The sequence below is a fragment of the Fukomys damarensis genome, unplaced genomic scaffold, assembly GCF_012274545.1.
Source record: "Fukomys damarensis isolate Sample0158 unplaced genomic scaffold, DMR_v1.0_HiC HiC_scaffold_38, whole genome shotgun sequence".
Taxonomy (NCBI): Eukaryota; Metazoa; Chordata; class Mammalia; order Rodentia; family Bathyergidae; genus Fukomys; species Fukomys damarensis.
In genome coordinates, this window is record NW_022900950.1 from 70,470,513 (window position 1) to 70,495,755 (window position 25,243).

The 25,243-nt window shown below is 42.3% G+C and overlaps 1 protein-coding gene across 1 annotated transcript in view; it reads left to right on the forward strand.

Annotated features, from left to right (window-relative positions):
- The window catches only part of Arhgap10 (Rho GTPase activating protein 10), a 300,009-nt gene that overhangs the window by 197,257 nt on the left and 77,509 nt on the right, over positions 1-25,243 (forward strand). The window contains exons 17-19 of the mRNA XM_019208745.2: positions 122-180; positions 8,320-8,425; positions 9,678-9,837. Of these exons, the coding sequence (XP_019064290.2) occupies positions 122-180; positions 8,320-8,425; positions 9,678-9,837 (325 nt within the window). The remainder of the gene's footprint in view (positions 1-121; positions 181-8,319; positions 8,426-9,677; positions 9,838-25,243) is intronic.

Sequence of the window (25,243 nt, forward strand, 5' to 3'; positions counted from 1 at the left end):
TAACTTTTCCGCATTAACTAAGAAATACACAACAAATTTAGCACCCTTTTATAAAGAAACTAAACACATGGATGACCTGTTTGGATTTGTCTGGTAATTCTGATCTGTTCTTTTTGTATAGAAGTCTTCCAGAACCTCTCATGACGTATGAGTTACATGGAGATTTCATTGTTCCAGCCAGTAAGTATTCTGTAGAGGTTATACATACAACTTTGTGCCTTATAGTGTATACAAACTGAAAATTTCCACGTGAAAAGTTTATCTTAGTGTTACTGTGTTCTCTATTAAACCTAGAAATCACTGTAGAAGGTGGTTGATTGTTCCTTCCTTTTAGAAATTAAAAAAAGACAGTGTACTTATTCACTCATGAATATTAATTATTCCTTATTGTGTGAGTAGCTGGTGTTCTGGATATGTGAAACCCTGACAGGATTCCCGACCCCATGAGCCAATTTTGTTGCAAGTGTTGGGGCATAAGCACTTCTTGTTGTACTAGAAAATATATAATCGCATGAGCAGAACACTTCTGGAACACAGAAGTGTTTAACTTGCAGGGGGCTGGAGAGAGTAACTGATTTGGAGAGATTAGTGGGTTAGAGATAGTTTACAAAGACATTTAAATAGAAATTATAGACGGAAGGAATATTATGAGATAATGGCAGAAGTCCAAGTAATATTTGATAGAGTGAATTATATGTGATAAAATGTTAAAAGAAAAAGCCCATAGTTGGTGGAATTTTAATTTGTGATTAGGCTTTTGTGAGTCTTACTCAAGGATTTTTCATTTTCTGTTATCATACAGCTCACTTTTTATAATTGACGTGTACCATGTAAACATTTGAGTCTTCTGATATGTCCTGGTGTTTGGTATTTAACATTTAAGGAAATGAAGGTTGAGACATGTTAAGTAAATTACCAGATTATGGAGAACTGAATGTAAAATTCAAAACCCCAGTCCTGCTGGCTAAACTTTCCAGTATTGGTTTGCACAGGTGCGCTGACAGTAGCTGAAATTGTGTTTTAATTTCCTTTTATTTTTTCCCCCTTGGATGTGTTTCAGAGTTTAATCTGTTGAAAAACTTGGAGCAGTCCCTTTGGGTCCCGTGTGAGTGCTGCCTGAACAGGACTTTGCATGCTGGCTTCTTGTGAGGTCTTTTCTGCAGCTAGGCTAAAGTTACTGGTACATTGCAGAGAGGAGCCATATGTAGGCTCCTTGCCCTGCACCTATAAAACAGGCTTTTGGAAAAGGCAAGAATATGGTTCTGTTCAGTTTTGTTTCCACACGGATGAAGCCTTCCCCCCCCACTCCTTAAAGAGAATTTTATGTGATCAAGGAAGTAGGGAAAAGTTTTCTTGGCAAAAATTCAAGCAAATGCTTAGTTGTTTTGATTTCTTCCCCGCGGCATTTTTGGCAAACTAGGGAAAGGCAAATTAAACTTAGTTGAAGGACAATTGTTTTGTGTTGTTCGCCTTAGAGACTGGAAAAAGCAGAAGAGTGCCAACTTTAATCTAGAATCCTTTGAGAATTGGAGAAAGATAAAACAATTATGGAATAAAGTTTTAAATTATCAGAAGTTAGTGTCACAAATTCTATCACCATACCTATAACTGAAAAAAAAGTGGGTTTAACATTCTAATATCAATGGATTGTACTAGATGAGGAAGTTCTTACCTTTCAGGTAAGAAGAGATACTAAGTCCATGGTAGTAGACTTTGTTGAAGGTAGTTTTGAAGTAGGTCATGCAAAGAGTTGAGCAACTGTAAGAGATTCACTTGTTGGACCAGTACTCACTTTTGTGTTTTGTTTCCGAACTGTGGTGATTCTATACTACTCTTCATAATTCTTTAAATAACAGGATTGTTCCGAAGGAATCCTGTAGCTGTTGTAATTATTGGCATCGGCTTCACTGAAGTTCAGTTGTGGTTGGAATGTCACCTTGCTTAACGAGAAAAAGTACACGTACTAAATGGGTTTCTTTTTAGGGCCCAAAAATTCAAGGGTAGAGTTTAATTTTTCCCCTTTCTCCAAGGACCATTCTCTGTACCTAGGGGAGAATGAGGGAAACATTCCTTGAATATGTTGCATATGTTGGATAAAACATACAGAACTGAGATGGCTGAATTAGTCTCCCGCTCTGCATATTGTTGGGAAATTGGGATTGTGATTAAGCTATCACTCTCCATTAACAATGGCACAGTTTACCTTGTTTTGCTAAAATTTCTGTTAGCTAAGCTGATTGCTAAAATGACGGAGCATCTCCAGTCTTTGCTACCGCCTCTCCTGTCAGCATGGGAACGAAGTTCTGCTGCTTCTCTGGCATGTGTGTGGATCCCATCTGCTCCATGGTGTTGAGCTTGTCTCTTCTCTCCTCCTGCTGGGAGTCCTGATGGTTTCCCCCAGATCCCTTAGTTTTCTGTCATCAGTTTCTTTCCTGTAGTTTTTTGCCAAGAAACTCTTAAGTTCATTTCTTGAGTTCATGTTACAGATTCGAATTTCATTTCTGTGTCGTCGTCACCTCAAAAAGCAAAATTTTTTGTTCCTTGTTCTAAAAAAAAATAGAAAGAAAAAAAATAAATTTACTGACTTACTACTGAATGTTAAGTAGGTCAAAAACAAAAGAATTATTTTTCTCTCAGAAAATTGAAATAGTTCAAACTCTGTTAGCTAGTGCATTCAAATTACTGAAAGGAGCCTAAGACCATCTACCTTATGAGAATCATATATAGTCCTGGGTTTTGGTATAGAGATTTCTCAGATAAAAATGCAGTTACTTGGTTCATATAAGAAGGCAGGGGATCGTACCCATGTGTGGGCTCAGAGTCCTTGACATGTCGTTTTGGGGATCGTGGAGCTCTGTGTCTGAATTGGACTCACATTAAACCTAGCACAAGGAGAACAACTAGTGCCTGGTTGCCTCCTGGATTATATGAAAAAACCTCTTAACCGTGGCACCTGAAGGTAGTGTTGCTGCGTTGAGTGTATTGTCTTCCTGTACTCAGATTTGCTGGCAAACAGAATCAGAGACTGAAAAATTGCAGAGTCATTTCTAATGAGAAACATAATTATAACAGGACCCAGTGTCTTGCTGTTTGCCTAATCCAAAGTGTGGTATCTTTGCTGGTAAACCTGCATAGGAAACAAGGCAAAATCTTGGCGGCGAAGGGTCCAGAAACTAGCAGCTAAAGGAATTGCATGTTTAATGGTACCTGCATCCCTTAGCGCTTATGGTGTATTTATCTCTTAGGAGACAGAGCACAGAAGAAGTGGAACACTTCACGCCTGGTGACTGAACCTCTGTTTTCACTTGGGAGGTGCTTCCCTACGTTACAGTATAATGGACAGCATTTAAACATTAGGTCTTGGGACATTTATCTGCCTGTGTTTCCTTGAGAAATTCCAATAAGATTGACCATATCTTCTTTCAGCCTGTTCATTGTAATAGCACCATAAGCAAGTAGATATTAAAATTTGAACGCTTATCTATGGTTTTAGGTAAAATACTTTTTTTTTTTTGGTTGTTTGAGACAGGGTCTCACTATGTAGTTGAGACTGACCTGGAGCTCACTATGTAGCCCAGGCTGGTCTCCAACTCACAGCGATCATCCTGCCTCAGCCTCCCGAGTGCTGGGATTACAGGCATGCGTCACCACGCCTGGCCCGGTAAAATACTTTTTAAAAATTATGGTAAACTCATAATTTCCTAGCAAATTTCACGAATTGGATGTATAATGAATTCATTATTATAGATTAAAAAAGTGTTAGACCTCTCATTCTTTGTCAGAAAGTACCAATTAAAATATAGCAGTACATACATCATAAGCAACTGAAGATAACTTTTTTTTTTCTTTGTGGTGGTTCTGAGGATTGAACCCAGGGCCTTTGTATGAAGCTATGTCTCTAGCCTCTTTTTGTTCCTTGTTTTTCTTTGAGTCAGGGTCCCACTGAGTTGCCCATTCTTGGTTTGAACTTGTGATCTGCCTGCCTCAGTCTCCCAGAGTACTGGGATTATAGGCATTTGTCACCATGCCTGGAGTAATTTATTTTAGAAAGACTTAGAAATGATTTAAATTATGTTGTAGCCGTATGGTAAATGTCTGTTAATAGAAACCTCTGATTAATGTCAGAAATAAAGATAGAGAAAAGTATTTTATTTCAAGCCCTACTGGTTAAAAAAAACTTTTTTCGAGGGGAGACTTGTTTAAAAAAATGTATGTTTAATTTCAGAGTTGTAGCTATCAGCACAGGAACTCTAAAGAAAGAAATCAAAACTGAGTCCACTATTTTTAGAAATGAAGGACCCTATTCCTAAAGGATGGGAAACGATTTCTGTAGCTTGTGTTCCTGAGTAAATAATGACTCCTAAAGAGTTTAAACTAGGCATTTATTGGAGAAAGATAATTATTAATGTTAAAATAGACTCGAGTTAAAAGTAGCTTTTTAATACAAAGTTTTCAAGAATTTTTAGTTTTGAAATACACAATTCTTATCCTTCCAAAATCTTTTGAAGTTTCTGTTGTTTCAGAGTTCTGCTTTAATTTTTTTTTTTTTAATCAAAGCTATGAATTGAGGTTCGGTTTTTATTGCTTTCATTTTCTCCCGCCCTGATGAGTATCTTGGTCATAACTCTAGCTGTTGAATGGGCTGTAATTTGTCACCTAACTCTTTCCGCAGTTGTACTTTCATTTTCAGTGGTAAATTTAAGTCTGTATCTAAAAGTCCTTCTGTTTGGTGATATGACCTGACTGTTTGTGGTCTGCTGCATCAAATGCTTTTTAGCTTCTTGGCCTTTTTGCTTCCATTCTTCTTGGAGCCAGCTGTCTGAATGTGCTCTCGTAAAGCCTAGTTCCTGACTCTCAGACACTGTTACAGGGAGTGTGCCCTGGAACAAATTTAACTTGACAAACATTGGGAAACAACTTAATGTCAGGGAAAGCCATCCTGGACATATATCCAGGGAAATGGGCTGTTTGAACTCTGAAAAGATCGAATTTGCTTCCATTCTTCTTGGAGCCAGCTGTCTGAATGTGCTCTCGTAAAGCCTAGTTCCTGACTCTCAGACACTGTTACAGGGAGTGTGCCCTGGAACAAATTTAACTTGACAAACATTGGGAAACAACTTAATGTCAGGGAAAGCCATCCTGGACATATATCCAGGGAAATGGGCTGTTTGAACTCTGAAAAGATCGAAGTTAAGATGTGCAGGCTTTGTGGTGAGATTTCTTACGGGTGGTTTTTTTTTTTTTTTTTTTTTTTGACAATATTTCATTTGTGTCGACGGTGACAGAGTCTCACTATGTGGTTGAGACTGACCTGGAACTCACTATGCAGCCCAGGCTGGTCTTGAACTCACAGCGATCCTCCTGCCTCAGCCTCCCGAGTGCTGGGATTATAGGCGAGTGCCTCCATGCCCGGCCTCTTGTGGGTGATTTTTTTTTTCAGCTTTATTGTGGGTGATTTTTAATTTAAGTGAATTTTGTCCAAGTGAAACATAAATGTGCACCAACGTGCACAGTTAATAAAATGAATATCCTCCAAGTGAAAATACCCACGTAATGAGCCCCAGGTGAAGAAAGCGAACACCGTCAGGCCTTCAGAAGTCTTTCGTCATGCCAGTGTGATTGATCAGTGGCCCCCTTATGGGTGCGGCCGCTCCCCGGACTTCTGACCCTGCCGGTTTGGTCTTGCTGCAGTTACACTTCAGATGAATGGAGTGAGGTAGAGAGAAGGACTGTAGTCTGGCTGCTGTGTACTGTAGGAAACGCTGGTCCTTTCACCTTCATTGTGTGGTATGAATCGAACACCACAGGTTCGTTGATTTACGATCAATGGACATTTGGTTTGCTGCACGTGGGGGTAATTCCAAAGATGGCTGCTGAGAACATTCTTGCTTGTGTCTTCTAATGGACGTTCATGTGCGTGTCTTCTTGTTATGTGGGAGTGAGTGGGACTTTGGGGTCACAGGGCATGTGTTTGTTCAGCTTTAGTCAGTACTGCTGAGCACTTTCTCCAGAGCCTTCCAGCCATTTATGGTTGAGGGTACAGCCCAGTGGCACAGTACACGTGTACCCTGAGAACCTCTGCGCGGTCTCCAGCAAACCCCTTCCAAAAATCCCCACCTAGTTAGCATGTGACTCTTATCACAACCTAGTACGCATTGAAGCTCTTCTGTTGTCCTGATGAAGTAGTACTGTATCAATTTTTTAATAAAAATTTCTAATACAGGTTTAAGTCCATTTTCAGATGTTTATTGTTCAGATGTATAAGTCTTTTGTGTGTTCCGCTCTAGTCTTCTGCCTGTTTTTTTAACAGAGAAATACATTTTGTGTTTTTAGTTTATCAGTACATGTATTACATAATATTTATATTCCTTGTGGGGAGCTGGTGCATGTAAATAACACATCTTAATTCCTTTTTCATGCCCTTTCCCTTCCTTCCCTCCCTCCATCTCTTGGTCCCGCCCCATTATTCCTTACATGTTTGCAGGACTTAATGTTTACATTCCTTTTGTGAAGTTGGTTCTGTCTCTTTTCTTTTTTGGTTTTTTTGAGACAGGGTCTCACTATGTTTGAGACTACTGACTTAATGTTTACATTCCTTTTGTGAAGTTGGTTCTGTCTCTTTTCTTTTTTGGTTTTTTTGAGACAGGGTCTCACTATGTAGTTGAGACTACCCTGGAATTCACTATGTAGCCCAGGCTGATACTGAACTCACAGTGATCCTCCTGCCTCAGCCTCCCAAGAGCTGGGATTATAGGCGTGTGCCACCATGCCCGGCTCTGCCTCTTTTCTTGTTGTGTTATCTTTTGTCGCTGTTGTGTAAGTTCTTTATAGTTTGAGTGCCTGTTGTTTCACATGCACACGTACATATTTCAAATTTTTAGTGATTTTTTAAACTTGATTTTCTGTTATCTAAAATAATTTTCATCATGAGAAAAAATAGGTTTCGAGAAAAGTTACAATAAACTGAGCAGCTAATTCTCATCAGTCACTTTGACATCCCTGGGTGCTCCACTTTATCTTCATTAGTAAGCACTTTAAAAGATTTGTTTGATAATTTCCCCATCAAGGACATGGTAAAGGGATCTGCATTATTAATAGGAGCCAGGGATAACAGTTCCAAATTTAAGGGGTAGGGAATATGTTAGTTTCCCAAGGCTGCTGTAAATAGAAGTACTGCAAGCTAGTTTTGCCTCTCACAGTTGTGTGGCTGGGAGTCTGAACTCAAGGTGTGTTTTGTTTCCCTGTGCTGGTAGGGGAGCATCCTTTCTTGCCAATTCCACCTTCCAATGGTTTCTGGAAACTCTTAAGTTCCTTGGCTTGCAGAGTCTTCACCCTGGTCCCTGCCTGCGTGGTTGCACGAGCTGCCTTTCCTTGGCCATCTTCCTTGTGTCTTTGTTTTCTTACAAGGGCACCAGTCTTACTGGAGTAAGGGGCCCCACCATCTTCCATAACGAGGTCATCGTAAATGACATCTGCAAGGACTGTTTCCCAGTTCAGGCCTTATGTTAAGTGAGGTGTTGAATTTTGATACTTTGTCATCTGGGGCCATGTTGCTTCTTCCTGAACTTGCTCTGTTCCTAGAGATACAAACCCCAGGTTGCTTTTCATTTGCAAACCGTCCATTCCAAAGCCCAAACCTCCTTCCTGCAGGCTGGACTCTCTTGCTCCAGGCCAATGCTCTCTTCTCCTAGTTGCCTCAGGGTCAGGTACCAAGGACTCGGGACAGCTCCTTTGCCCCGGAGCTTACTGAAATCCTCCCAAGTAGCCAGCCCTCTTAGACCTGCTCTCTGTGGCCCCTGAGGCTTGCCACACCTTTCATTTTTAGGGCGATAGGAGTATGTGCTCTTTTCCTTCTTAGATACACATTTATTTCCATGTCTTACCACAGCTGATGAATCCCCAAGTCACACTGTGAGGACCTAAGCCTCAGGACTTCAGTGTGTCTCTTTGGGAGATCCAGTGCAAACCTTGATAGGGAATCATCCCTGCACTGGTACCTGACTTGCATCCCATTGTGGACGCATTTCTGTGACTGGGCGCCATTAAGCGAGCCATGAGCTGACTGGAAGTGTGCATGCAGGCAGGAGAAGCTGTCACGGCTGTCTGCTCTCAGTGACAGGAATGTTACCTTATAGCCAAGGGCAGGACGTTAGATCAGTGATGGTGGGAGAGATAAGCTTGCTTTAATCTTTTAAAGGTGGCAAAGTAAAGTTACACTATTTTAAGATCTGGGACAGATGTACTGTTACAATCGTTGTTTGGGGGGAAACATATTTGATTCTGAGGACTCTATTAACTGTTTTTATTTTCTCTTTAAAGAAAGCGGCAGCCCAGAATCTCGTGTCAATGCTATCCATTTCTTGGTGCACAGACTACCAGAGAAGAATAAAGAAATGTTGGATATTTTGGTGAAGCACTTAACAAAGTAAGGCTCTTTTCCCCCTTTCTCCCTGTCCACTCAGCTGAGGGTTCTGGGCTGTGTTCTCATGCTGGAGCCGAATCCATATAAACAGAGCCCAGGGACCTGGAGGGGCAGGCTGGACGTTTGACTCATTTTGTGTGTTTTGGACAAGAGAGGTGAAATAGGATGCTTCTGTGAAGTTGTAAAATTACTTCCTTAACATCACTGCCAGCATCTCAGGGCCAGACTTGAAGTGAGAGAAGAGAGTATTATATATTTATTGCCCCATGTGCAAGTCTGGAACTGGCATCACGAGTCCGTCAGCAGATGGAGCTTGGCGTCGCACCCACGGGACTCTTAAGTTTGAACAAGTTCTTCTAAATTTAATCCAGTAATAGGTATTTATTTCACAGGGTCCATTCTTTTTCCCCCTCCATCTTTAAAAAGCAAACAAAATCTAATAATTCGACACAGAAATTAGTCCTGTTTTCAAATGTCGAGGAGTCTTAGATCACTCACAACTGTAATATTTAGCGGTGAGCAGGTGAGGAGTATGGTTTTAGAACTCCTCCGTCAAAAGACTAAAGGCCTGAGGGTATTGTGACTTGCCAGAAATAAAACCGCTTATTTATTTGATCAGACATATTTATGTAGTGCTTTTCTTAAGGTACCAGTGGATATACAGTTGAACTAGATAAAAGTTCTTACTTCCCATGGAGGAAAAGATAAACAGATAACAATGAAAATACAAAAAATAATTTCAGATGATAAGTGGAGCAAACACGAAGTACAGTCAGGGGAAAGAATATGTTTTGGATGTGAGACTAAGACTTTTTTGAGGATGCGGTCTTAGTGTTGAGACTCGGGTCCCTGTTGATGGTTGCATACTGAATGCTGGGCTGCGGGAATGAGCCGTGTGCTCTCCAGATCCTTGTGCTCGTGAAGCTCCCTCTTACTCGGGTGCCTTGCGGTCCACTCGTCCCTGGAAGCGAGAATATGACGATCTGGGGCAAGACAGGGCGTTCTAAAGTTCGGTGCAAAGGAGCTGAATGCACACATGGGTTGATTTCGAGGGCCCCTGTGACTCGAGCATCCGAGAGCGAGCAGAAGCAGAGCAGCTGGGGCCGGAGCGTGTAGGCCGTGGTCAGGTCTGACACCGAAGACACGCTGAGTTCCGTGACTTCTTGTGTTGAAGGGAGCAGTTGTAAGACGCGGTGCCTTCCATGATTGTGCGCCCCCCCCTAAACGTATCTTGTTTTCCCCTCCACAACGTTAGCGTTTCCAATCACTCCAAGCAGAATCTCATGACCGTGGCGAATTTGGGAGTGGTGTTTGGACCAACCCTGATGAGGCCACAGGAAGAAACTGTTGCTGCCATCATGGATCTGAAGTTTCAGAATATTGTTGTGGAAATTCTGATTGAAAACCACGAAAAGGTAAAATGGTCTTTTTTTTTTCCCTCTTCATGCCTGGTCACCATGTAATGTATTGTTATCCTCTTAGATTTATTTTTCTCTCTGCCTCTGCATGTCCCTCTCCCTCTCTTCCTCATTGCTATGGTGAATCTCTTCCTAACACCTTCTCTGATGGAGTTCTGTACATCTGAACCTTACCCGGTCTTAACAAAGAAACATTTCATGCAGATGCAAATGAATCTTAGCTGTGTGATAGCGAGTTGTTTTGATATTTTTTGTTGTTTTCAGTCCTATCCTTGGATTTCTCACTCGGCTTCTGTGTGTTGTGGTGCCCGTGAACTCTCCATCAAGTTAGAGCTTTGTGGCTTAGAAAATAAGAGAAAATAAGACAAACAAAGCTGAAAGGGAGGAAGAGAACTGTGTTTGCTGCAACAAAATAACCCAGATAATTAACTTCGGGGGAGGAAAGTTTTTATTTTGGCTCATGGTTTTGGGGTCCTTGATTGCTGGAGCCTGTTGCCCTGGGGCCTGTGGCAGTAATAGTACTTCAGGGCAGGAGTCCGCAGCAGAGCAGCTCTTCACTTCCCGGAGGCTGGGAAGCAACAGAGAGGTTGAGGGGTGGGTCCTGAGATCCCAGTCATGGCCACTCCGCAGTGACCTCCCTCCCTCCCCTAGACCCCAGCTGTTAACAGTTTTCCCCATCTCCTGGGAGCACAGCCTGGGATCTAGCCTCTATAACGTGAGCCCTTGGGAGACAGCCAGGATCCAGACTGTCGCAGGGTGATGAGCGACACTGAGTGTGTATGGAGGCCAGGCTCCCCCGACACCTGCTGGTGAAGGCTGGCATCTGTCTGCCCTGTAGTTTCAAAGGTCGCCCAACCTGGCAGAGGACTTTTCTGGATGGATCGACAGCTGTGGGTAGCAAGTAAAGGGGAAGTTGAGGGAGAGTAAACCCTTTCTAGCCTCCAACAGCATGTCCACGTGGGCGGGAGGGGAGGGCACATACTCCTTCTGTCAGGGTGAGCAGAGACAACTTCAGTTTACTCCTCTCTCGCCAGATCCATGCAAAACTCCGTTCTGTTTTATTTATATTGAGGCATAATGTTTGTTCATCTTTCTGGAGTACATTATGATAATCCGATACACGTATACAATGTGTAGTGATAGAATCAGGATAATTACCATTTCTTGTCTTCAGACAGTCATTTTTGTATGGTTGGAATTTTGTACTCTTATAGCCATTTTGAAAAACATAGATCTTTTTTAAGAAAACATAGTTATCCCACTATGCTGAAGGAGAAACAGAAATAATCGTTCCATGCTGTTTCTGTGCTCCTTACTGAACTTTTTCCATCTACAGTGCCTGCCCTTCTTTATCTCTAGCGACCAGTGTCCCATTCTGTCCTACAAGGTGGACTTACTGGTTCCTGCAAATGAGTGAGAACTTGTGGTGTTTGTCTTTCTGTTCTCATTCACCTCGCTTCACGTAAGGACCTCCTGTTCCATCCATGTTGATGCAGATGGCAGGGTTTCATTATTTTGGGGGGGAATATTCCATCCTGTATCTATGCCACATTTTCATTTTCTGTTTACTCACTGAAGGGCATCGGGATTGATTCACATTTTAGTGTTTGTGAATAGTGCAACATTTATGGGGGGCTGATCAAAATATAAGATGAATACTTCAGTTTGAAAAAATTATTTCAGTAAAAGATACATTGCCATTAGTCCCCTCAAATTACTGCCCCTCTCTTCAAACATAGCCATCGTTCCTGCCACTTTCGAAAGCATTGTGTGAGTCCTGTTTCTTTAATGTCTTTATAAGGTGTGATTAAAAAAAAATAGTAGGAAAAAGGAAGATAGGCCTTTGACAAAGGGCCTCTAGAGATGAAAGAAGGGGAGACATGGGGAGGTGAAGGAGAATAAAAAGAATGAAGATAATGTTACATACACCTGCTCAAGATAAATGTGAACATTGTGTACCTCAAAGAAGTTCTAGTACGAAAAACAGGGTTGAATGCTACTGACAAGTGCCATCTAACAGAAAGACGGTGTCTTAATTACTTTTCTCAGTGCCGAGGACAACCAAAGTTAAAGGAGGAAAGGTTTATTTCATCTCACATAGCACAGGGACTTCAGTCCATAGTCGCCTGGCTCCAAGGCAGCATGGCATGGCAGACAAGCATCGCAGAGGAGAAGGGGTTTATGGTAGGCAGAAGGCAGCAAAGCAGTGAAGAAATATCGGCAAGCCTGCTTTTATATTCCGTCCAGGGTGGGGCCAGTCACACTCAGGGAGGGGCACTGGCGGTCCCAGCATCACACACCTTCAGGCCAGCCACCTCTGGAAAAGCCCACCTATGACTGTATGGGCTTTAGTGGAGAGGTCTAGATAGAAGCCTTAACAGGCTCATAAGAACACGACTCCATGTCCCCTTCCACCTTACTAACTGAGCCTGGCTCAGTCAGCGGGACTTCTGGCTTTTCCCCAAAGTCAAAATGACCACCTAAGGTAAACATTTTAAATCAATTCGGAATATCTAGGCAGCCACAGCAGCGTTTGTTTTTGTCACCTTGTGAGCCTTTTTATATTATGATTGTCTTTTCCTCAGTCACATATCTGACTATCAGTAGAGTTGGGCAGTTACAAGAGAAACCAGATAGCCCATAAGGACAAAATGTGTGTCAGGCCCTTTCCAGAAATACTTGGAGATCTCTGCTCTAGACCGAGGCTGTTCAACCCCGTTGAGCCCTGAGAATCGCTGAGGGACCCTTTTGAATGGCTGCATAGCTGTGCGTCTTTGTAGAATTTTCAGTCACAAAGGATCACAGGATGCAGCCAGCAAGGAAAACAGCTGGCTTAGGTCTGAGCATCTCCTCCACGTCTGTTAAGATCCTCAGAATGAGCTTCAATGTGGAACATGGCAGAAGGCTTTGTTCGCATGCAAGAGGTGTTGGTTTCTGACAGTTAAGGCAGGACCGAGTTAGGCTAGCGTCAAGCTGGACTGTAGCGGTTTGTGTTTGGACTCGGAGTGTGAAGAGCTGGTATCCACCGAAACAGTTGTCTCACCCTTCCGGGGTGGACATGTGGACAGGGTTTCTGAATGCAGCTGTGTTGCACTGCTCGTGAAGACTGCCTTGTTTCCCTGCCTGTCTCCACTCGCTCAAAATAAAGCTTGCACCTGTTAAGAGAAATGAAGACTCTGACTTGGGATTAACAGGATTAATAGTAGCACACTTTTACTATGAACGGTAGGGTACTTAGAGTTCTTAAGAAGCATTTTCTGCTTCGGGGCAGTGCTCCTTAATATTCCTGGGACACAGACCTCTGACACATTACTAACCCTCTCCCCATAAGGCAAGCGTACCATTCTCCCTACTCCCCCCAATAGTGCTCACAATTTCAGGCGTTCCCCTGCTTCCCTGAACCTGTGGGCTCTGAGCTGAGAATCTGTGGGTTAAACTGAGTAATCTGCCAGGTGTGATGGCACACATTTTTAATCCCAGTGCTCAGGAGGCTGAGGCAGGAGTGCCTTGAGTTTCAGGCTAGCTTGGGCTGCATAGTGAGTTCAAAGCCAGGCTGAAGGGCACAGCAAGAGCCTGTCTTTCTCACACACAAAGGTATAATCTCTTAACTGACCTATCTTGTGACTTTTGTCTCTGTAATCCAGAGAAAACATAATATTTTCAAAAAACCATAGTAGACTAGTTTAAGAGCTTCTGGATTTTTTTTTCTTTTCCTTTTATTAATTATAGTTCAGCACCTTGTAGTTAGTGTTTCTTACTTCCACCTCTTAAGACAGGAAATTTAAAAACTGTTAAAATGATTGCTCCTTTCTGCATTTAAAAGGCTTTTTAAAAACGGAGAATGTGTTGTATACCAAGTGTGACAGGCGAGATAAACTTTTACAGCCTCAGGTGGACAGCGGTCGCTTGGGGGTGAGAGCCATAGTACTCTGCCCAGTCTGATCCACTAAATAACTTACTTTTTCTTTTCTTTTTTTTTTAAAGCTGTTTCTTCCTGCTAGATTGTTGAGGGCAGAGATCTTCTGTATACTTTGGATAATACCTGGCAAATATCAGGGGCTCAGTGCATATTAATCCAATGCATTAATACATTCGGTGCATTTCGAGGGAGTCAGAGGCCTGGGAGAGACAGGCGGTAGAGCTTAGTATACTCGAGCCCTTGAGCCAAGTATATGGAGAGCATTTCTTGGGTCCTAGTTTGTTCCTGCTGGAAAGCTAAACTCCAAACTTGGTGTGGTGATTTTCATTACCAGTATAGTAACAGCAGCTTGATTTTTATGGGTGTCAGAAGTTTTCTGTTCTTTTGTTTTTGGTAGCCAGTGGTGGTGAATTTATGCCTCTGTGTGTGATCCTTTCACACTGTCCTTAAATCTCACTCGTGTGCTCTGAGCCAGCCAGACAGCTCATGGGAACATGGCTCCTGTTCAGTTTTAGAAGAATGAGACCACAGGCTTTGCAACAGTGTTATAGTAGCGCAGCTATCGTTTTGATTAACTCTTCAGTTAGGGGACTTTGATATAGTCAGTGTCATTGTGAAATGGGGGTTCTGGGTGGTGTGTGCTCCACATCATGCTGTAGCTTCCTGTTTTCTTGCCTCATTTGACGCTGGGGAAATCCGTGGTTTCCCTGCTGTGGGGTGATAGTGTCACTTTTGCCTAGTTAACAGGTCTTCCAAGGCCTTCCGGGTCGTGGTGAGCTGGATAACCCGGCTACAGCAGGTGAAGGAGCTCTGCTCTCAGTGACGTTTTGTAGAACTGTGCAGAAAGCTTTCTTGGACTTCTTTTCCCTCCTGTGGCTGGGCAGTGCTGTGAATGCACAGGTAATACTAATAAAGCCCTGAGGTGTCCCATTGTGAAGAGAGGAGGCGGACCCGGACTTTGGTTGTTCCCTGTGTACGTGGGTTGAAGTGTGGAAGCAGACAGTAGTGCGGTTGAGGGTGAAGGGTCTTAGGCTGCATTGATTAACGATTCTGCGAACTCAGATTTCCCCTTGTACATGTCCACTGCCTGCGCTTGGTTCCTCATCATCTGGGCTTCAGAGGCCTGGCCCTGCTGGGAGGAGGATACGCCTGCTGACCAGGGAGGTGGTCAGGATGAACTTCACATGGACGTGGATATCCTGTCTGATGCAGGTTTCCCTGACAGCAAACCCACAGATCCACCACAGAGATTCTGTGTTGATTCAGCAGTGGCAAGAGAGGGATGTGGATCCCTGAGTAAATGCTTGGGAAGAAGAAGAAAGAGAGTGAAGATGAGAAAAAGCAAAAGAAGATAGATTTGTGAGAAAGGAAAAAATTACAGTAATGGATGAGGGTACGAAAATAAAAGGGTGAGCTGGAGAGGGAAGGAAGGAGCAGGCCCAGTTAGTCTCCATGAGAGAACAGACAGGAGCAGAGCAATGAGAGAGGCAGCCATTTTCCTCCTTTAGTTACTTTCCCCACCCAGAATGTGAAAATTGTTGACTCCAGCAAAGTCATTAAAGCAAAGAGGAAACTTTGTATAATTAAAGCAAGATAATGCTAGATGAATTTTGTAGTTAGGAGAAAATCCCTTGTTAATCTGTTTTAGAGATCGTAATTTCTCTCAGCCTCTTGGCTGTTTATTTTTTTTAAATAAAATTCATATGTGCTTGATAGGAAATGCGCTCCATATGGTTTGGCTTCATGTACAGAGGAGACCTTAAGATGTTGCTTTAAAAGATATGTCATGGGCCAGGAGTATTATCAAGGTCTTTGTTCCCTTACAAACCAGGAAATTGTGTTTCTCAGGTAGAGAGGAATGCTGTATCCTTCCCAAGGATATTCATTCGGGGTTGAGCTTTAGGATTTTGAGTTTTGCTGGGAGTCAGATGGGGAGGAAACATAGGCTGTGGATCCCAGTAGAGAAACGAAGAAATGTCTGATCGCGGTACAAGATTTGGTGGAGACTAAGTGTTCTCAGAGAGACAGAGAACGCCGCTGAGACTTCAGGAAGCATTCTCTTCCCACTGGAGAGTTCCCCTGTGTGGGTGGTTGGGGTAAGTTTGAGAATGGAGCGTGAACAGGTGGAGATGTCTTAACATAATGCAGCTATGGGAGATCGTGTAGTCCGAGAAGCCCGGGGAGGAGGCCTGTGTGCTGAGAACACAGCTCTTGTGGGATCCTGGGCAAATGGTGTGAGAAGCGTTGGAGAAAGGCTCAGGCCGGGAGGTTGAGAATAGTACTTGAGAACTTTTACATTTAATTCGGTAGGTTCTAGGTTCACTTAACAGCCTGGTGTGATGGGGGGATTGCGCTAGGGAATAGGGGACTACAAGACCAGGTGGGAGGTCAGATGGCGCACATGAAGGTTATCATTAGGAGGACGGGATCTTAGGGTGAAGAGCATCTCTAAAGAAAGTTCAGCCACTGATTTGTGGGGCATCTCAGAGGGAAGCTGTAGAAGCATTCCATTCTGTGGAATTTGGTATCATTAATAAAAACAAGGAAAAATGGGCTTGGGTAGGAGTAGGATGATTGGATAGAACATAGTGACTTTTCATTGTTGTCTGCCTGTCCACCTGGATTAGCCCGGTAGACATTTGGAGATGTGGTGCCCAAAGTTGTAAGAGAATTGAAGGGTAGAAAGTGTAATGTTCAAGACATAAAATTGGCGTGAGAAAATACTGACTGGATTCCCAGGGTGTTACGTGCTTTTGGTTTACTGTAAGGGTATTTATGTCATAGAAGCCTATTGTGGGTGGATGTTTTATTTTTTTGTATGCACTTAAAATACATGTTAGAACGTGTGAAATCCCCATTGTGTAAATATACGTCAGCGAATCCCTACTCAGGTACTAAAGTCTTGTACACAGATTGCCTTTGGCTCGCGAAACATGAGCTTGCTCCTGGGCACACAGCTAGAAACTGACACTGTGGGCCTTGACCTGAAACTCTTCCATCTCAAAGCCTCTGCATTTCATTAGTAGGATAACAGTAACATCCTTGAAAAAAAACCCGCACGATTTTACTGTTAATAGTAAAAGAGCCAGAAGAGCCGAGGGGCGTCGTCCAGGATGCCAGCTGGTGTCCATAAGATGAGAGAGCAGGGCTAGCAGGTGGAGGAAAAGCCTTGAAGGGGGAGATTTCTATTGAGAGCAAAAGCTGAAGTCACCTCATGAGGATGTAAGGAGAGTTCAGGAATGGGTGGTAGTACAGGTTTGCTTGTATTGGTGCCAGGGGCACGACAAAGAGGGAGATAAAGTCGGAATGGACACAGAACAGAAGCAGCAGCAGGGCAGCCAGCCCCCGAGTTCTGTCCCTCTGGTTGATCCCTGTCACGGTGTAGATGCCTGTCAGCTCACATATACGGAACAGGAGAGCTGGAAAGGGACTTAGGTATCAGACCCTTCCAGGAGTCACAGGGTCTGTGCATGTTGAAGCCATCCTTATACCTTAAACATTGTAATGTCACGCGTTAATCAGGTTTGCTCCATCTTCCTCCTGAGAAGTTTTGAAGAGCCTTTGATGAGCATCAAAGAAAACGCTACTACTATTAGAGATGTTTTCTCTACTGACTATTACTTTGTCAGTACCAAAAAATTGGCAGTACATGTACTACGAGGTATCTAACGTTGCTCTCAACTGACTCGCTTTATATACCAACAGAATTATCTAGATTATATTACCTTGCTGAGTATTTTAATTGGCTTTTCAGTGCGATGTGCACAATGTGGTGCTCAGGGTTGCCCTCAGCCTTGGGTGGTCTTCTGTGTGCCACGATGTTCCACTGCTTCTCTGATGGCCAAGACTCAGGAAGTTTGCCCCCATCCTAGCCTTCATGTTTTGTGCTTTCTCTAGACTGTGGGGTGCCGAGAGATAATTATATTTTATTCCTACAAAGGGTCTCCTTGATGAGGATTCTTTTATCTAAATAAGTATTTGGAATGGGTGCCCTGGGAGACTGTGTCACATTTTTCTGAGTGTGAATGCGGAGGTCATCTGTGATGATCCTGCTTTGTGGAAGAAGCCGATGTCCACATCCTTTCGAGTGGCTCCTTTGGGACACTCTGATCTATCCCCGCTGGCAGTATGTGTCGCAGGGCCCGTGGTTAGCTTGACTCTTCCAGTCACAGAATAATGAAGAATAAAGCTGAGACACACACACGGGGGCCATCCAACTGCCCATGGACGATATTGGGCAAGCAATCATATCTGTACCAAGAATGTGGGGTGTATTTCCTCTAAGCAATTGAGTATAACCACCATTTATGTAGTGTTTACGTTGTTTTAGGTATTATAATTAGATTAAGTGTACAGGAGGGAGGATGTACACAAATTATTTGAAATGAACCCATTTCCTGTAAGGGACCTGAGCACCTGCAGACATGGGAGCAGCTGTATTTCCCCATCATGTCCCTCCGCAGGATGGGGGATGGGAGTCAGGGAGCATGGACCTACAGGCCCAGCCCCCCGTGGTTTTTTTTTTTTTTCCTCTCATTGAGTTTATTGGTACATTTTAGGTATACAGTACAGTTACATTCGTTATTGGGGTCTTGTAGCTTTACATTACAGGTCTTGCTTCTCATTTTTCCCCTTGTCCCTGCCTTCCCTTCACCCCCTCCTACCCTCCCCATTTACAAACATTTTATTTCCATTTTTTTCATTTTCTCCTATTTTTTTCCTTTCCCTTATTACCTTTCCCCTACCCTTCCCACTTTTCCTATACTTTTAGCCCTTTTCTTCCTATTTCACATGGTCAATGTCAATGTTAATGTCAAGGCTTGCTAAGGGTTTATCTGTTTTATTCTTTCAAAAAACCAACTCTTTGATTCATTTATTTTTTGTATCGTTTTCTTAGTTTCTATTGCATTGATTTCTGCTCTAATCTTTATAATTTCCTCTCTTCTTCGAGCTTTGGGTTTTTCCTGCTCTTATTTTTCTAGGAGTCTAAGATTCATCATTAGGTTGTTTATTTGAGCTCGCTTTGTTTTCCTAGTGTGGGCATTCAGTGCTATGAATTTTCCACATAGAACTGCTTTCATTGTGTCCCATAGATTCCTGTATGTTGTATTGGTATTTTCATTTATTTGTAAAAAATGTCTAATTTCTTCTTTAATTTCCTCTCTGACCCATTGATTGTTCAGGAGAGTATTGTTCAATTTCCATGTATTTGTGAAGTTCCTACAGTTTCTTATGCTATTCATCTCCAGCTTGATTGCACCATTATCTGACAATATACAGGGAATAACTTCAATTCTTTTGCATTTATTCAGACCTGTTCTGTGAGCTAGTATGTGGTCTATCTTGGAGAATGACCTATGTGTAGATGAAAAGAATGTATATTCTGATTTTGTGGGGTGGAACACTCTGTAGACGTCTATTAAGTCCATGTGTGCAAAGGCTTGGTTCAGTTCTAGTATTTTGTTGTTAATTTTTTTGCCTAGATGATCTGTCTGTTTGTGATAGTGAGGTATTTAGATCCCCCACTACAATTGTATTAGTGCTTATTTAGTTTTTCATGTTACTTAATATTTGTTTTATATAGTTGGGGACATTAATATTTGGTGCATATATGTTTATGATTGTCATCTCTTCCTCTTGAATTGTTCCCTTTACAAGGATATAGTGGCCTTCTTTGTCTCTCTTAATCAGTTTTGGTTTGAAATTTACTTTGTCTGTGAATAAGATTGCTACCCCTGCTTTTTTCTGGGCTCCTGTCCCATGGAGAATTGTTTCCCATCCTGTCACTTTCAGTCTATGGGCTTTTTGCACTAGGTGTGTTTCTTGTATGCAACATATTGTTGGATTTTGCTTCTTAATGCATTCTGCCAGTCTATTTCTCTTGATTGGTGACTTGAGGCCATTGACATTGATAGTTATAATTGATATGTACTGACTTATTATTGTCATGTTATTGTCCTTTTGTTTACTCTTTTAATTTTTTACCCCTTTCCTTTTAGTTTCTTGGCTTGCCTATTTGATTTGGTCTGTTGGGCTTCATGGAGTTGTGATCTTCATTGTCTTTTTCTAGGATATTGTTTAGAATTCCTTGTAGTGCTGGTTTGGTATTCATGAAGTTTCTCAGGTGTTCTTTGACATGGACTATCTTATTTCCCCATCCATTTTGAAAGAGTTTTGCAGGATACATCAGTCTCGGTTGGAGGTTGTTTTCTTTTAGTACTTGAAATACCTCACTCCAGGCTTTCCTTGACCTGAGGGTTTGTATTGAAAAGTCTGCTGTGATTGATGGTGTTTTTGCATGATATTTTTTTCTTTTCTCTTACTGCTTATAGTATTTTGTTCTTCTGTTGGGTTTCTGGGATCTTGATTATTATATGTCTAGGTGTAGATTTTTTTTTTTAATTGTGGCTAGTTGGAGTCCTATATGCCTCACTTATCTGTGTGTCAAGTTCTTTCCCTCTGGGAAGTTTTCTGTCATTAATTCTGTGAACAACTATTTTAAGTCATTTGTATTTTCTCCTGCTACTTCATGGATTCCTATCAGTCTTATGTTATTCTTCTTTGTATCATCTAGGAGTTGCTGGATCTATTTCTCATGATCCCTTACTATTTTTAAGAGGCCTCTCTTTTCACGGTCACTGACTGCATTCCTATCTTCTATATCTGAGATTCTATCTTCGCATTCTTTTATTTTACAGAAACTTTCAGTAGCTTGTTTAATCTCCTGGATATCTGTTTGAATCTGTTTCATGGATTCCATTTCTTTCCTCTGTTGGGCATTCATTGTTTCCATTTCTTTCTTTTGGTTGGCCTTCATGGCTTCTATCATGGTCCTGAGCTCATCTATTTTTTTGTCAAGTTTCTATTGTAGAGTCTCGAATCATGACTTTCATTTTGCTCACCATCTCTTTGATTATCTGGAAAATTATTTCTGATTTGAATTTTTCTAGAGCCTGATTGATCTGTTTTGTTACCTCCTGTGCTATGGGTCCAGGATGTCCTGGTGGTTCACTATCAGCCTTTTCATCCTCATTTGCCCCTGCTGTTTGCCATTGGTGAACTGGAAGTCTGTCTTTGTATCCTGCTTAAGTGTTTTCTCATTTTTATTTTTGTTGTTGGATTGTCCTTAGTTTAATTCCTGGGTTATTACTTAAATCTTTTTGATACAGTTGTGCTTTCGCTTTTGAGTCTCTAATGACTCATAGATATTCTCATTTTCATAATATCAGAGAAAACAACTCATTAAATCAATCACAATCCTTTATCCCAATTGATATAATCAGCAACACAGTAGTATCAAGCACAACTTGCAAACTGACCATTTGTGGTAGTCATTAATCTATCACCTTTAAACCATGTGAATTAAATTAAAATCAAGGAGCAGCCCAAAATATGTTTGTAGTGAATAAACTTTTTAATATAGCATATTTACCATTTAGGATGGGGGCTTAGACAGAGTTAGGTTGAGAGGAGTAGATAAGTAAAAGAATTGGAGAAGGTTTCCGGGGGAGTTAGAGGACATAGAATAGGAAACTGTTAAATTCAAAAGGGATGGACAGCGCAAGTGTAAGTACAAGAATACATCCCCTTAACAGTAATAGGGGCTCACTTTCCTTTGAAACTGTTGACCCTGTAGTGAGGTAAAACGATAGAAGAAAAGAACATAAAGAAAAAAGCAAAAATGATAGAAGAAATATGAGTTAGGGCAGGAGCAGAAACAGAAAGGGAGATGAGGGATAATATGGTGGAGCAAGAGACTGGGTTGGAGGAAGAGGACAGAAAAAAAAAGTTTGCAGAGTGGAGTAAAGAAAAGAAAGAAAAAAAATGAATTTGAAGGGCCTCTTTCAGACTATATCTCTGCTGTCATAATATACAACATGTAGAACCAAGTCCCCTGATCTCAGCTGCCCGATGGTTGACCCCACAACACAGATTGATCTGGGACCACAAGTCCCGAATTGAGCCCCCTGACCTCCTGCAGGTTTGAACTACACATAGTTCTACTACAGGGTTCCCCATCATTTCTTTAAAGATGTTCAAAGTTGGGAGCTCAGAAAAATACCCTTTATGACCACCTATGCCTTTGCAGAGTGGGTCCAAGGACTGGCACAGTCAGGTGGTGTGTGTGGGGGGCATTTCAGGGGTGCCTGTGTGGCTACCTGCCTTGCGATGGCGGTGCTGGCAGGGCACGGCTACCCGGTCCCAAGGACTGGGCCCAAGGAGGCCAGAGGAAGAGCAGATCTCAGAGCGGCCTTCCCAAATATCACCTTCCTTGTGCTGGAGCGATGGCTGCTCCGGCAGGACAGCCCGTTTTGTTGTATCTTTTTCTTTGAGACAGTATCAGGCTCACTTGCCTGTGCTGGGCCTGAACTTAGCATCCTTTCAGCCTCCTGAGTATCTGGAAGTATGGGCAATGTAGTCCCATGCGTTCCTTTAACACGATCCCTGGATTAAATTAAGAACACACACAGGTATATTGGAGTGTATCATATTACTCTTGTTAACCTTGCAACCAGCTTCCCTTTTTTTAAAAATTGAGTTTATTGGTACGTTTTAGGTATACAGTATAGTTATGTTCATCATTGGGATCTTGTATCTTTACATGACAGGTCTTGGTTCTCATTTTTTTGCATACCCCTACTCACCCTTTACCCCTCCCCCTTCCCTACTTACAAAGACTTTGTTTCCAATTTTTCCTTCTCATATTCTTTTCCCTTATTTCCTTTCCCCTACCCTTCCTACTTACCCTGAACCTTTAGCCCTTTTGTTCCTATTTCACATTGTCAGTTATACAACTTGGATCTTATTTACACTTTTAGTTTTTCACACCACAGAAACTTTTTGGTGTTTACACATGTGTGTATTTATTTCACTTAAGAGTATGGCCTTAATATGGATCCATTTTCCTATGAATGACTCTAGTTTCTCATTCTTTATGGCTGAGTAGTATTCCATTTTGTAGAAAAACCACATCTTCATCCAGTCTCCAACTGTTGGGCCAAATGGGCTGTTTCCAAGTTTTAGCTATTACAAACTGTGCCTCTATAAATATGGGTGCGCATATATCACTGTGGTATGATTCTTTTAATTCTTTTGGAAAAATACCCAACAGAGGGATGGCTGGATCAAATGGAACTTCTAATCGCAGTTCTTTGTGGTATCTCCATATTGATTTCCACAATGGTTGCGCCAGTCTGCACTCCCACCAACAATGGAGAAGGGTTCCTTTCTCCCTACAGCCCCGCCGGCATTTATTATTGGTGGATTTCTTGATAGCAGCCATTCTTTCTGGGGTGAGGTGGAATCTCGGTGTTGTTTTCATCTGCATCTCTCGAATAACCAGTGAGGTTGCAACCAGCTTTCTGATATATGTGTGCCTCTTCTTCCCAGAAGCTGGAAGAACACATCCTTGTCCCCAGGTCCAGTGGTGAGATGGGATTCCCCATTCAGCCTCAACTTCTTTTGGTCGTAGTAGCAGTCACATGTGGACTGCTCTTGACAAAGGGCAGTCTGTGGTGCCATTCTTGTGGCTACTGTAACAACCGACATCCCAGCCGCCTTCTTCCATTTGACCTGTCATCCTGTAACACAGAAGAGGCTGAGTGAGTGGTACGCAAACTACTTTCTATCAGATGAAAAGAACCTTGCTGTTGGAGAATGTGCTTGTCATTTAATGGGTAAAAAGTATATATCAAAGAACAAATTCTGGTCTGAAATGCTTCTTGATTTAGCTTTGTTGGCACTAGGTTGCTAGGCAGCAACAGTTTTCATATGAGAGAAAATAAATGTCTTAAACAATAACAGCACCACCAACAAAACTCCAGAGTTTCTAAAATCCTTACATCTGTCTGGGTAGGGGCTGTTCATTGTAGAAGCCAAAACCTGTGGCAAGGATATTTAACAAAATTCCAAAACCTTGCCTCCAAGTTTTCATGAATGTTGGTCTTTCTGGCATTGCCATGAAAATCTGGCTGCTATACATTTTTCCTCATCCTTGCGTTGCATTTTAGGGAGGATTTAAAAAAAGGGTTTCAAAGCACGAAAATCTTTGTCTTGCCTTCTCATTCCTTTATGGAAAAAAGGAAAATAATGATGGCATTGTCTTGCCAATTCTGTTTCCCAATTCTTCCCAATTCTGATAGATAATATTTTCTTGTCAGAATGCATTGGTTTGTGAAGAGAAGACTCCGAGAGTTGACTTCTTCTCCCTCATTTGAGTACCCAGTGCAGACAAAGCACTGGGGCGGTCTGCAGAAACTGGGAGAACTTCAATAGAGTGCAGCAGATTTGTTCTTTTATTTTTTTGCTGCCCTGGAAAGCGAGCTCACTTCCAGGGGACCAGAACTTGCCAGGAGGTCAGCTTTTGCTTCAGCCGCAGAAGAATGTCATGTATTTTTAATGAGAGTGTGTTCGTGTTAGAGATGGACTGGGGAGTTGGAGTAAGGCTAACAGACCCTCTGAGGTCCTCCCCACTTTGAATTCTCTGCCAAGGTGTCTGCAGATGCGAAATCAAAAACGCAGCCCTCGAAGCCTTGCCGAGTGCTAATAACTAGGCCTTCTCTTCAGCATTTGTAGAAACAAAAACAGCAATGAATGTTATGATCCTTTTCTTCATCCCATTTGTCAGTTAGTTGTTCATAATCCCTACACCAGGAAGACAAGTTGGAAGGGAAGTTAAGTGTTGAGTAGAGAAGGGTGCACAGGAGCCGTGGTTCCTGCAACAGGAGGTTAGTGTGGGTGTATTTGGTTTTTTTTTTTGTTTGTTTGTTTGTTTTTGCATGGCCCTAGTGCTTACTCTTTTATTCTTTGTGAAATAAATCTTTCAGGCTGTCTCTTCTGTAGCTCTTAAGATAGAGCTGGAGACAAAAAAATATATATAATAGCCAGCACTGATAGAAAGGCGATGATGTGCTGGGGCTATGTGCATGTATTTTCACTGAAACAGTCTAAAACTGTTGTAGCATATGGCCCCTAAAGTAAACACCTCAACTCAGTTTCCTCAAGTTCTATGAGCTCTTCTGTGCAATCTGGGTTAACTGTTTCCTCTCATGGCCAGTGTACTTCTCTGTACACGAATACCTGAAGTACCCGCCAGATGGAGGCGTTGCAGAGTGGGGTGGACTGATGGTGCATCTCACCGCTGTCTTCCACATGAGAAAGTGGAGCTCACTGAGGACTGTTAACTTGTTCAAGGTTATAGGAAGTGGGTGAGCAAGGGTTTGAACCCAGGCCGTCCATCTCTAACCCATCTTGAACTTGTGTAGATAAATGCTAGAATAATCACTTTGTATATTAAGTAACTCTGATAACTGGTTTGCATCTGGAGAAAACCAAGGGGTTAACTCATTTTCATACCTAGTGGGAAATGTCGGGGAAGAGACTCCTGCACTGGCCACCTTCCCTCCCTCAAAGTCACTCTAGTCTGCCATCTTGGTGGGCACACGCATCTAAGAGCGTCCTTCTCCAGGGCTCCAGGCCTCTCAG